General features: G+C 47.3%; 1 protein-coding gene and 1 long non-coding RNA gene across 2 annotated transcripts; both read left to right on the top strand.

Moving 5' to 3' along the window:
• The first annotated feature begins 430 nt into the window (after window positions 1-430).
• On the top strand, window positions 431-7,259 carry LOC114775160 (uncharacterized). The gene is made up of 3 exons (XR_003744984.1): window positions 431-1,080; window positions 5,742-6,057; window positions 6,285-7,259. It is a non-coding gene; the product is annotated as an uncharacterized LOC114775160 (long non-coding RNA).
• A 3,259-nt stretch (window positions 7,260-10,518) lies between these two features.
• On the top strand, window positions 10,519-11,898 carry LOC114775162 (epidermal differentiation-specific protein-like). Its single transcript, XM_028966453.1, has one exon. The coding sequence runs from the start codon at window positions 10,563-10,565 to the stop codon at window positions 11,580-11,582; it is 1,020 nt and encodes a 339-aa protein (XP_028822286.1). The 5' UTR covers window positions 10,519-10,562; the 3' UTR covers window positions 11,583-11,898.
• Window positions 11,899-13,220: the final 1,322 nt, after the last annotated feature.

Here is a 13,220-nt window from a genome sequence, read left to right as displayed (position 1 = left end):
GCCAGCCTCAACATAAAGAATTGTTGGCATTTAAAAACTCCCCTTCAAATTTGAAAAAACATATAGAGGTAAGCTATGCTATGCTATGCTTTTGGGTATGTTATGACATGTTATGATACTATTATCTAGCGAAATGTATGTTGACTTACAGAAATAGTATAAAAATCACACCAGTGTAGCTTCATCATTTTTTTAACACGGTGGTAGGATAAAACTGGTTTATTAGCTCGGAGAAGATAGCTTAATGTCTTTGCTAGCATAGTGTCCAGCTCAGTGTTGTGCCAGTTCACACTGAAAAAGAACTAGTTCACGTTCATAGTTAATTTTTTACAATTTTGAAGTTCACAGCTGTGCCAGTTCACAGCTAAAAAAACGAACTAGTTCACGTTCGCTCTTTATTTATTTTTTTTTTTCGGACTCGAAGCACCAGCCATGCTAGCCTGTGATCAGCAAACTTTAAAACGTGAGCGCCGTTCAGTCTCGCCAGAGTGAACGTCATTCACATTCACGTTCATAATTTGTAAACTGATTCGTTCAGTTCAGCGTTCACGAAAAACAGGAACGCGTTCAATGAACCGTTCATGCACAACACTGGTCCAGCTTGGCTGGAAGGGGTGCTTTCCGCCTGTTTCACAATCAGTAGTCATCTCAGACTAGAGATGTGATCACAATAGACCAACACTCCTGTATTTCCTGGGTTTGTCACATATTTCTCTCGTAATTATAAGGTTTATATACATAGTTTAGCACAGTAAATAGGCCTAATAATATACTTGATTGTGCTAGTTACTTTGTTCGAAGATCTAGGATTACAAATGTTTTAAATTAAATTGTAAGAATGAATAATTAACACTTACAGTATATCATTGTTATTTTTGCTATCTATTATAGTGAAAGCACAGATCACTTCTGAAGGAGTACCTGGCTGCAACTGCAACTAAAAAGAGGGGAACATCATCTGCTGGTGAGGGTTCTTCAATAAAGCAGCGGAAACTTGACAACACCAAAGCCTCTCAGAAGACCATGGACCTTGCGGTGGTCAACTTTTTTTTTTGCACCCTTTTGGTGTAGTAGAACAGCGTGAGTTCGTTAATTTAATGCAGCATAATCACCCAGATTACCCAGTCATGTCACGTACAACATTGAGAGAGAGAATAGATTAGCACACAAAGCGAATGAAAGATGGAGTGAAGAATGCAATGCAGACTTATGACATGCTAGCCAGTACTCTCAATGACATTCATACAGAATACAGCGTCCGTGAAAAAATTGTTAGGACCACTACAGATAATACCTCTGTCACGACTACGGACTTACGGGGGAAGGAAGCGCAGAGGTCTGACATGCTGGGAAGGGGTTTTTATTATTAAATAAACAATAAACACAAATAAAGACGGGCGCGGTGGCCGAAAACGATTTAACTTAAATACAGACAAACTAAAACTAACCCGTAGGCGTGTGGCGATTGCCAGAACTCAAACTACGAACAGTGTTACCAACTAAAGTTCACGAAAATGCCAGCGACCCCGAACGGGCTGAAACTTCCGGCATTTATGGGGCGTCAGGATTGGATTCCGGTGTGGAGCCCAGCTGCAGGCAATCCTGACAGAGCCCCCCCTCCAAGGGCTACGTCCTCGGAGCCCCAACAGTACCATCAGTGGGAGGCGGCGGGGCGGACGGCGGCAACCACAGGCTCCTGCCCTGCTGTATCCTCCCCTTGGAGGACCCGGTCCCTCGGGCTGGCTCCCCGGCGTGGTCCAGGCGTGGCGGCCCCGGTGCCTCGGGCTGGCTCCCCGGCGTGGTCAGGCGTGGCGGCCCCGGTGCCTCGGGCTGGCCTCCCCGGCGTGGTCAGGCGTGGCGGCCCCGGTGCCCTCGGGCTGGCTCCCCGGCGTGGTCAGGCGTGGCGGCCCCGGACCCTCGGCCTGGCTCCCCGGCGTGGTCAGGCGTGGCGGCCCCGGTGCCTCGGGCTGGCTCCCGGCGTGGTCAGGCGTGGCGGCCCCGGTGCCTCGGGCTGGCTCCCCGGCGTGGTCAGGCGTGGCGGCCCCGGACCCTCGGCCTGGCTCCCCGGCGCGGTCCGGCGTGGCGGCCCCGGACCCTCGGCCTGCTCCCCGGCGTGGTCCCGCCTTGGCGGCCCCGGACCCTCGGCCTGGCTCCCCGGCGTGGTCCCGCATGGTGGCCCCGGACCCTCGGCCTGGCTCCCCGGCGTGGTCAGCGTAGCGGCCCCGGACCCTCGGCCTGGCTCCCCCGGCGTGGTAGGCGTGACGGCCCCGGACCCTCGGCCTGGCTCCCCCGGCGTGGGTCAGGCGTTGACGGCCCCGGACCCTCGGCCTGGCTCCCCCGGCGTGGTCAGGCGTGGCGGCCCCGGACCCTCGGCCCTGGCTCCCCGGCGTGGTCCCCGCATGGCGGCCCTGGACTCTCGTACCTGCACACAATAATCAGGGCCGATCCATCTGGGTATGTGTGGGCCCTGTCTCCACACGTCCCCTCTGACACGTCTTGTGTCACCCCCTGCACCGCGCAGGGAGATTGTCCCAGAACCTCCGGCGACTGTTCCAGGCACCCCAGGCTGGTGCCTTCTGGGACTATGCAGCCCCTCTCGCTGCCCGGCCCTGGTGCCAAGGGGGGGGCATTGCCAGACCATCCGGCTAGCCCCTTCTGCGTCCGTTGGGACAAGCAGGCCCTCTTCCTGCCTGTCCCAGCTGGGTCCTCATGCCTACCCGGGGGCTCTATGGCGCTCCACCCCTCTGGAGGCAGACGCAGGCCCATGCCTGGCCCGCCCTCCTCACTGGCTACCGGAGGACCCAGCTCAATCGCTTCCCCACCTCCCCTCCCCTCAGGAGGAGTCCCCAACCCGAACTGCACCCCCCCAAAAAATTCTTTGGGGGAGCACCCCCCCGGCTGGACTTAGGGGTACCTTGGGGCTTGTCCACCTCGCCTTGGACCAGCACATTCGGGTCAGGAACCTCCTCCCTGGGGTTCGGCTCCGCGGCTGGGTCGCCATCTGGTGGACACAAAGAGGGGAAGTGGGGGCGACATACGGACACATATACCACGCACACACACACACACAGACAGAGACAGACAAAAGAGAGGGTCGTCTGGCTCCCTCTCTGGGCTCTCCGGGACCTCCTCAGGGGGCACAGCCAGGATCTCGGGAGGCGCGACCTTCTCGTCGCCCGCCAGTGCTTGGTCTTCTTGCCCCGGATCCTGACTGGCGCTGGATGTGGTGGAGGGGCAGAGTTCGATCCCTGGCTCAGGCTCTGGCCGATCAGACTCCGCCCTCAGTCTCTGCTGGAAGTCCCGAAAACTCCTGTCGGTCTCTCCCTGCTGCCAGAGGGCTGTGCTCCAGCCCCATGCTGATCCAGTCAGACACGTGAGGATGGTAGTGATCTCGTCCGTGTCTGCTGCCCCACTGAAGGGTCCTGGGACCATTTGGCTGTCCCACACAGGGCTGGGCACGTCGCTGGAGATGGTGGTGGCCGTGTGGCGTGGGGGGTGGTGGACGTCTTCTCCAGCATGCGGGGGCGCTGGTGATGCGCTGCCGTTCAGCTGGGGAACGTCCGAGCAGAGGGAAGGCGGGTCGGCGACTGGAGCTGGGAGGGCATCTTCCCTGTGAGGCAGTTCCGGCAGTGCAGTTGCTGGCTGGCGACCTCCTGTCGCCCTGTTCCACCAGCTTACCCCCGCATCGCTGTCCTCCTCCTCACTGTTGTCGCACCTCTGGGACTGACGTGGGTTTCCACGGACCTCGCAACGATCATGGACGGGCACGATGGGCGGAGCCATCCCGGCACCGACTGCCCAATCGGCGTCATCCTCGTGTTGGTCCGTGTCGACCTCATACCCTCGGAAGTCACGTGGATCTTCACGGATGTCGCGACAATCTCGGACGCGCGCGCTGGGTGGAGCCATCCCGGCCCCGACTGCCCAACGAAAATCCACGTCATTGTCGCTTTCGTCATCCGTGTCCTCCCACCTGTGACTCCGAGGGTCGTCCACCCTGCGGACATCCTGGACCCAGGGTGCGATCAACTCCCAGGGACAGTACTCTGGCCATTCGGGCTGGAGCCTGCCCACCTCCTCGCTGGAGGGACACCGCCGTTGTCGCTTCTCACCCCCCTGGAAGTGACGTGGGTCCCCACGGACCTTGCGACGATCGCAGACTGGCGCGATGGGCGGAGCCCAACTCTCGTCTCCCGTGCTCTCGTCATCGTCCGTGTCGTCCCAGTCCACGGGGAGCCTTGCCAGCAGAGCGCAGAGTTCTTGGCTCGACATGGCAAAGATCGTGGGGGTCGCATCTTCTGCGCTCGCTGCCCACGTCACTTCCTCGCTGCTGCCGACGCCAACGTCCTCGCTCCGCCCACTCACCCGCCGACGTTGTCGCTTCCGGGTTTCGCGGAGTTTCCCGGGGGTGACGTCATCACGCGGCGCCGCGTACCACGGCTTCTCGGGGAGAAAACGCTCCACCAGAACGGGCGGCGCGTCTCTCCCCTGGCGTCCGCGTTCGCCGCGCCGGGCTGCGTCCTTCGCGGCGTTTCTTCTCCTCTGCTTCAAACCTCTGCGCCTTTGGGGGGGTCGCTGGCATTCTGTCACGACTACGGACTTACGGGGGAAGGAAGCGCAGAGGTCTGACATGCTGGGAAGGGGTTTTTATTATTAAATAAACAATAAACACAAATAAAGACGGGCGCGGTGGCCGAAAACGATTTAACTTAAATACAGACAAACTAAAACTGACCCGTAGGCGTGTGGCGATTGCCAGAACTCAAACTACGAACAGTGTTACCAACTAAAGTTCACGAAAATGCCAGCGACCCCGAACGGGCTGAAACTTCCGGCATTTATGGGGCGTCAGGATTGGATTCCGGTGTGGAGCCCAGCTGCAGGCAATCCTGACAACCTCAAACTTTATTAAGGCCTTCAGAGTTTTTGCATGTGAAGATGAAGGAAGTTTAACTGAAGAACAGAGGGAAAATGTAAATGACAGTGTGGAGGAAGATGATCCAGAAGAGGAGACAGAGGGTGTTGAAGTTGAGGCTTTGATGAAGGAAGAAGATGAGTGCTCTGAATATCAACTCCCAAAACATCACTGTTGTGCCTGTCATCTTTTGAATTTGATCTCAACTGTGGATGCTAAAAAAGCTGAATCAAATGTTGTGTACAGGAAGACGTCTCGTGCAGCATTTGCCAAGTGCTCAGCTCTTTGGAATAAGAGTGCCCGCTCATCTATCGCTGCGGAGGTTATTGAAAGGGAGTGCAAACTGCAACTCATCTGTCCAGTTGATACCAGATAGAACTCTCTCTTCCTTGCAGTTGAGCGGCTACTGAGGATATTTAGAGAAAGTAGGGAAGGAGCTGTCAGAGCAGTGACCATTGCACTTAAAGTCCCCATGTAAGTTTGACTTGGAGCAGATGCACAGTTATGATGTGGTTGGCTATGGATTGTGTGCCATAATATTGTTGTTCACTAATCATTTACACCTCGTTTAATTGAACTGCAGTAGTAGAGCCTATAATTATTTAGATAACTTAGTACACAATAAGCATATCAGTCATGTCTGTTTCATATCTATGCTGACAGGCCACAAATTCATATTTTAACAACTTTTTGCAGACACAATCTGACATAATTAAAAATAGTTTGTTGAATGATGTGTGTAATAACATTATGTATATCTAGGTGTGTGACAAATTCCTTATATCACTTGTTGACATTCTGCATATTCCAATACTGTTTATTGCAGGTTCAGCCCTGCAGAACTTGCTTTCTTAACAGAATATGCATCAACCATGAACCCAGTATCCATGGCAGTCAACATGTTGCAGGCAGAGGTGGATGTCCACATGTGATGGCTGTTACCAACTATAACCGTCCTGACTGTGAAGCTGGACCGCCTCCAAAAGTCATCCAAGTTCTGCCAGCCACTGATCTCTGCCCTTCAAGAAGGAATACAATGGCGGTTTGGTGACATGCTTGCTGACCCTGAACTCATGCTGCTGCAATTTTACTTCCAAAGTTTCGCACATCGTGGACAAGCAATGAGGATTTGCTAAGGTTGGGTAAGTAATTTAAATCATTCATTTCATTGGCAAGTGTTTAATTGATAAGGAAACCTTGCAAAGAACCTTTTCTGATCCTGCCAGTTAATCTGAAATATGTTGTTGCATCTAGGAGATCATAGGAAATTCCAAAGTGATAATAATGGTTTTTACAAGGTTAGAGAGACAGTACTCTTCATATAAGCTTAATGTTTCCTGTATTCTGTGTTTGGGTTGTTGTTATGTAGGCATGGACTACACCAAGAGTCACTTGGAGGAGTACCAAGCCTCATCACCAGATAGCCATTCTGGGTCAGAGGAGGAGGACTTCTTTGGCCATATGAAGGGAAATGTCCAAGAAACCACAAGACAGCTGGATGCCTACCTGGCCAACTCAGCTGCCTCCATAGATACTCTAAAGTCCAGCAGGGCACATCTTTTCTGCAAAAAGAGGCAGGCTAGGGTCAAAAAACTTGAAATTGAACAAAAATCACTGGTAATGCTGTGCTTATAAGGGCACCAAATGGCACTTATACTCTCATGTTCGTGAGAGAGCCATTTTCACCCTCTGATCTTTGATGGCCTGGCCAGTGGTAAAGTTTTCATTTGATGGTCCTTCATTTTAAGTTTCTTATTCTAAGATCTGCCTTTTGTATTTGTATTGTAAGTGTTGAGTTACACAATATTGTTTTTTTCTGCAAATAATAGATCATTGACAAGATTTACAATTACATCTGTTTTTCATATAGACTCGTGTTTTGTTAAAGAAAAAACTAAACAAAAAGTATTGATAATTCTAGGTTGATTAGGGGTCTGAATAGCATTTATACTGGCATATTCTTAAGAGAGCCACACCCCAGTCAACGGTCAAAATTTTTGTTGTTTCTCATTCTAACATCTGCCTTTTGTATTGACTAAGTGTTGTGTTATCCATTATTAGGCCAATGCTTTTTGCTTTTCTGCAATCATTGGAACATAAACTTTGTATTTACTAGTTTTACAGTTGCGCTACATTTTTTTTTCATGCAAGCCAGGGCAACTCTTGTTGAACAGAATGTGCTGATGATACGAAGTTGATTAAAGGGCTCGCAATGCCACTTGTACTGCCATATTCTTGAGAGCACCACCCCACCACTGGTGTTTGGTTACTGTTGTGTTGCCCTTTTACCGCTCTTAACAGAAGTGTTGAATAGTTTTGCAAGTACATAAATGATTTAAAGATATATCATGTCCTGATTGGTTTATCTTAATGGTATATTAGTGGGTAATACCTAGTATATAACTTGTCATCCACATAATTCTAAGGTACACACAGTATTGCAGAGTGCATGCACAATAAGCACACCAAACTTTCCAATACACATATACTGTATAATTGCTTGTAATTATTCCGAGCAATGACATCAGTACAGGCATAAGTCAGTATATGTACTATGCTTTTACAAAATGGCACACCCCAGATGTTGAGACAAACCATTGTGTGAGTACTTTTACTTAAAAAATATACTTTAAAGTAAATTTAAAAGTAAGTACTTAGGACTTTTACTTAAGTAAGATTGTTGATGTAGCACTTCTACTTTTACTTGAGTACATATTTTGCAGGTTACTTGTACATTTACTTAAGTACTAAGCTTCTGTACTTCCTCCACCACTGCACACTATTAGTGCACCATTCAAAATTCAAAGTTTGCACTATTTTACTTTGAGCATTTGTTACTCATTTCTATAATTTAGTGCTGTCTGTCTCATTGTTGTCTACATCTTGCACTGCCTGTATCCCCTGTTTGCACTTTATGTAGCACAGTTTGTCTGTGTCACACATGTGCACTTTGTCACTATGTAACTTTTTAATTGTTCAAATGTTACATGTAGCACCAGGTTCCAGAGAAATGATAATTTGTTTCACTTTGTACCATCTAACATGTATATAGCTGAAATAACATTTGTCAACATTTAATAAATACCCCCGTTCATTGTCAAAATTCTGCTGCAGCCTGCCACTGAAGGAGCTGCTCAGTGCTGTCAAGGTCTCCTGCATAGGGTGGGAGATGTTGTCTAAAAGGGATGATAGCTTATCTACCATTCTCCTGTCACTCACCACCTCCACTGGGTTCAGAGGGCATCCTTGACCAGAGCTCTCCCTCCGGATCAGCCTGTTCAGTCTCTTTCTGACCCCAGCAGAGATGCTACCTCCCCAGCAGACCACACCATAAAAGATAGCTGAGGCCACCACAGAGTCATAAAAGAGTGGGCCCTTCACCCCAAATGACCTGAGCCTCTACAGGAAGTACAGCTTGCTCTGCCGTTTCATTTAGAGGGCATCAGAGTTGTGAGTCCAGTCTAGTTTATTGCTCAGATGAACACCAAGGTACCTGTAGCTCTCCACAGCCTCAATGTCCTTACCCTGGATGTTCAGTGGTTGTAATGGAGGAAGTTTGTGCCTGCGAAGTCTACCACCAACTCCTTGGTCTTTCCAGTGTTGATCTGGAGGTAGTTCTGCTGGCACTAGTCAAAGTCCCGAGTCAGTTATCTGTACTCCTCGTCATCCCCATTTGTGACTAGGCCAGCTATTGCAGAGTCATCAGAGATCTTGTAGGTTGTAGGTGAAGTCTACAGTGTAGATGAAGATGGTGAAGAAGAACGGTGCCAGAACCGTTCCCTGTGGGGCCCATCCTACTGCAGACCACCCTGTCTGACACACAACCCTGAGTTCTCACATACTGTGGTGGGTTGGTGAGGTAATACATGTTGTGAGGTGATGATTCACTCCTGTGTTCTCCAGCGGGAGACAAATAAAAGAAGACGATTCTCACAGTGCTCCCAGCGGTCTCCAAGTGAGAGAGGCTTGTAGGCAAACTGAAGTGGGCTGTGGAGTCTCAAGACTCAGATTGTTGCCTCAAGACTACAATCTGACACACATGGAACTTCTTCACCATGTCAATGAAGAGGCAACAAATCACCCCAAAAATAATTTAGGTTGGACCCTGACACCCTTCATCTCAGATTTAAGAAAGGCCTTATTTTACTTTACAAGATCAGAGGGATCATTCTCTGTCCAAACTGTGTAAGGGAAGTTGATTAACAAAGCATTGGTAGCTCTATGGGATTACTCTAGTACTTTACTCACTGCCTGCACTGCTCTCATTGCTACTGATTTAGGCTAGTTCATCGAGTCAAGTGTCAGGTCATGGGGCCACAGCACCACCAGGTGCCATCCTTACCTTGTCATAGCATGTGCTATCCTACTACGTTTATGGCCCTTTATTATCTTTTTGATACATAAATATGTAGTTTAACTAATCTCTGGTGTCGCACTCAACTTTTTTGACTTAATCAATTTGAAGAAAGTCATGCCAAGTCATGTCACATGTAGCGTAAAGTCCCTGACAAAGGTCTTGTCTCTTGTGTACAAATTGACCTCAAGTGCTAAAAAGTTGGGGGTTTTTTTTACAAGAAAAGGCTAATTTTATTCCCAACAGCTTTTGTAATAATATTTCAGTGCAAAACAAAATGGTCAAAAAGTATTTCAATAGTGAAAGCTTGCTAAAGCCCATTGAGTCAATTTTTGCAAAGACATAAGTGTTGTCGCCTTGTCATATGAGCTTCATTGACTAATAATGAATAATTAGGTCTCAGGTGTGTATAAAAAGAAACCCAGTACACTAGACCTTCACATCAACTGCAACACGCCTAAGATTCACCCTGAGACTAAAGTGTCGATTATCAAGAGGCTGAAGACCAGATCCACTGCTGATGTGGCAGACACCTTCAATGTGTCGCAGCGTCAAGCACAGAGGAATAAAAAAAAGATCTGAAGAGACTGGAGACGGTTTTGACAAGCCCAGGTCAGGCAGACCCCGCAAGACAACTGCTCCGTTTGTTGGCTCAAAAATCCAAGGCCAGCCCATTTCATACAAGGTCAACCCGAAAAAAAGGAGTCAGGAGCAGGTGGATGGCATGGAGCATTATCATTTTTGGGCAATGTCATTTTTTTGGGGGCAATTTGGGGTTTTTGGGTAAGGCTTAGCAGCAAAGTGAAATAATCAACAATGAGGAAGCAACGTCCAACATGGCTGCCAGGACTTAATGTTGGATGATGAACTGCTTTGTTCCAGTTCGTGGTCGTTGGTCTCTTGGGCACTGCAGTGCCCCCTGTGGGCCATGAGATGACATGATCGCTATGACATAAGACCACTTGTATATATGACAGAAAATTAAAGCTATTCAAACAGAAAAAACCTGAAATAGCCCACCTCAGGTGGACACGCCTGTAGCCGAACTTGAGATATGAAATAAAAAGATATTAATAGTAATAAACAAATATCTTTCAAAATGTATGAGCAGCTATGGCATCAGCTTTGATCAGGAAACGTGCAGAAAAAATATGCACACCTGGTAGACCCTCCTAAACAAGATGATTGGCTCTGTGCAGTTCAGCCCACTCTAAGATCACTACAAATACAGTAGGAATTCTTCACACACACACTTTTGCTCTCAGCTCTTGCACAACCTTCAGGAGTACGGGAATGGCTTCAAATCCTGTAAACAAGATTTTTGTGTACGAGAATCCTGACTTTCAAGGCGTGAGCCGGGAGTTCACTGAGTATTGTCCAGACCTTCGGGATGTTAGTTTTAATGACTGTATCTCCTCTGTGAAGGTCATAGGGCAGCCATGGGTGTTATACGAACACCCCCACTGTCAGGGTGCCCAGTTCTACTTTGAGGAGGGTGAATGTCGATCAGTGGAGTGGCATGAGGTAATTTCTTCACTGGAACAGGTGAAAGAAGATCTGACAAATCCTCAGATCACACTGTATGAGGATCAAAACTATGGGGGTAGGAGCATTACCCTCAACTGTGAGACAAACTTAATGTTTGGCAATTTCAATGATATGATTTCTTCCTGCCGAGTGGACAGAGGAGCATGGGTCCTGTATGAGCATCCAAACAGAGGTGGTCGTTCAATTCTGGTCAGAGCTGGAAGAGAATTTCCAAACATAGGCTGGATTGACAACCAAGTGTCTTGGGCTCGTCCTCTTAAACCTGGGAGACCCAAGATAACAGCAGAGCTCCTCTGGGACAAGAAAGAAGAAAACACCAAATCAGTCGTCATTGACTCCATCTGTGGTGTGAATCGTGGAAAACATGAGCAGACCTTCTCCTCTGAGCTCAGTCGGGAGTATGAAGGTTCTGTCACCGAGAGCTTCAACTTCAGCAATGCTACACAGATAAGTGTGGGGATGTCATTTGGGTTTGATATTGGTATAGTGAAATCAGAGGTCAATGTGAATGTGAGTAACACTTTCACCGTGGAGAAGGGGACAAGCAACACCAAGACGGAAAAGAAGGGTGTGAAGATTTCCATACCAGCCACCATCCATCCACACACCAAGCTCACTGTGAATGTAGTGAGAAAAGAGGTGGATGTGAAGGTTCCAGTCAAAATAACGATCCAGTCAGGCTATAGCTCTTCGACTGAATACGGGGAATACAGGTGCCAGGCTGGGAACACGATCTTGGCTGAATACCAAGAAGAGGACATTTAAGGATGCAGTAAAAGTAAAAAAAAGAATTATAACCATATCATATACACAGCAAACTAAATACTACTTACTAATAAAATACAGAATTCTTACTTTGTAATCTTATACGCCATAACCTATAGAGCATTTCATTGTTTCATTTTTCCATAACTAAAATGCTTAAAATGTAAGTCTGTCAGTCTTGATATATTGGTGTACCTCTTGTGATTTGGTGAAACTGGTGTGATTTTATCCCATATGTTAACCTCAATGTATTACTGAAAGTGAAGCGATTGTCATTGTGACAATTATTATTAAATGATTAGCATTATTAAACTAAGCATTTTTGTTTTTGTTGCATCAAAAACAAAATACCCAAAAATTATGTATATTCTGGATAAGCAGATTTGCAATACCTATGAGAATCATGAGATCAGAGTGATATATTATGGAATAAAACACATATGTATGTACAGATTAAAGAAATGAAAACAAACATTTAATTTCTGGAATGTCTGGAAACGTCATAACTGCATTGTCTTTTTAGACATCAGAAGCATTATTGTCTTCACAAATTTCAGAACAGTTAAAAAAAAAAAAAAAGCCTCGAGGGGCCCATTTCAGAAAGGAGTTTACAAGTCAAAATTGTTAAGCCTGAAATGAGAGAAACTCTGGGTTTTCCGTTTCAAAGTGGCAGGTTTGTCAAACTCGAGAAAGCAGGGTAAGTCAAGCCTGTTTCTGAAAAAGAGGTAACTTTTACTTAGAGTCAGTTACAGTGGTAACTTACTCTGTGAACCTAACCTGGTCAGGAACCTGTTTTATTCTCTAATCTGTGAGTTTCTGTTGGTCTCCTCCCCTGTTTTAAAGATGAAGCAGTTAAGAGAAATGCATGTACTTTTTTGGATGAGGAGACTGTATTAATTCGAAGAGAATTACATTGACGCCGGGCAAGGACTTTGAGACCCAGAGTGGATTTCTTTTCTTTTCTCCATACATTTGTGTTTGAGCGTTACCGTTTTACGTTGCAATCAATTACATAAATCCATAATCTAATCCGTTCTTAGATTACTAACATTACCCATTGTGGCCGCGCTCTTACATCCGGGCAGATACTATGTGCAGCTTTACGTTTCTTTGCTAGGGGAAGATTACTGTAGATTATTGGGGATGCTGTGCATATTAGTAAGGCCACTGTATGCAGGGACACAATGGTAGTAAGTGGGATTTGAACCTGGGTCTCCTGGTTCATAGGCAAGTGTCACTCACTAGGCTTCTACCACCCACTGATAAATGCCTTAAATGTAAATAGATAAAGTGTATCCAAGTATTGCTCCCATGAAGCCTGGGCTCTTGAGCTTTTGTGAGCTGCAGGCTGTGCTTCGGCACCTGTCAAGAGAAATTAGAAAGTTCCACACCTACATCAAAAAAAAGCTCACTCCCAGGTTCACGTGAAATCAGAGCGTGCTGTAGATGTGAAGGTGGTGGAAGTAAAAGAGATCTCCGTACTGACAGAGGTGACTGCATTAGTCCAGAAACTGGCTCTCAACCAAGAGGAGCAGATGGATAAACTGTCTGTCTGTTTATTAAATTAATGAATTTCATGTCATCATATTGGAGATCTTTCTGGTATGTTTTCTGTCTATATTATGAGCCATTTCTTCA

Source organism: Denticeps clupeoides, unplaced genomic scaffold (assembly GCF_900700375.1).
Source record: "Denticeps clupeoides unplaced genomic scaffold, fDenClu1.1, whole genome shotgun sequence".
Taxonomy (NCBI): Eukaryota; Metazoa; Chordata; class Actinopteri; order Clupeiformes; family Denticipitidae; genus Denticeps; species Denticeps clupeoides.
This window is presented reverse-complemented; position numbering and strand designations above follow the sequence as displayed.

Excerpts from the sequence above, each read along its gene's own strand:
- LOC114775162 (XM_028966453.1), top strand. The coding sequence starts at position 10,563 with ATGGCTTCAAATCCTGTAAACAAGATTTTTGTGTACGAGAATCCTGAC.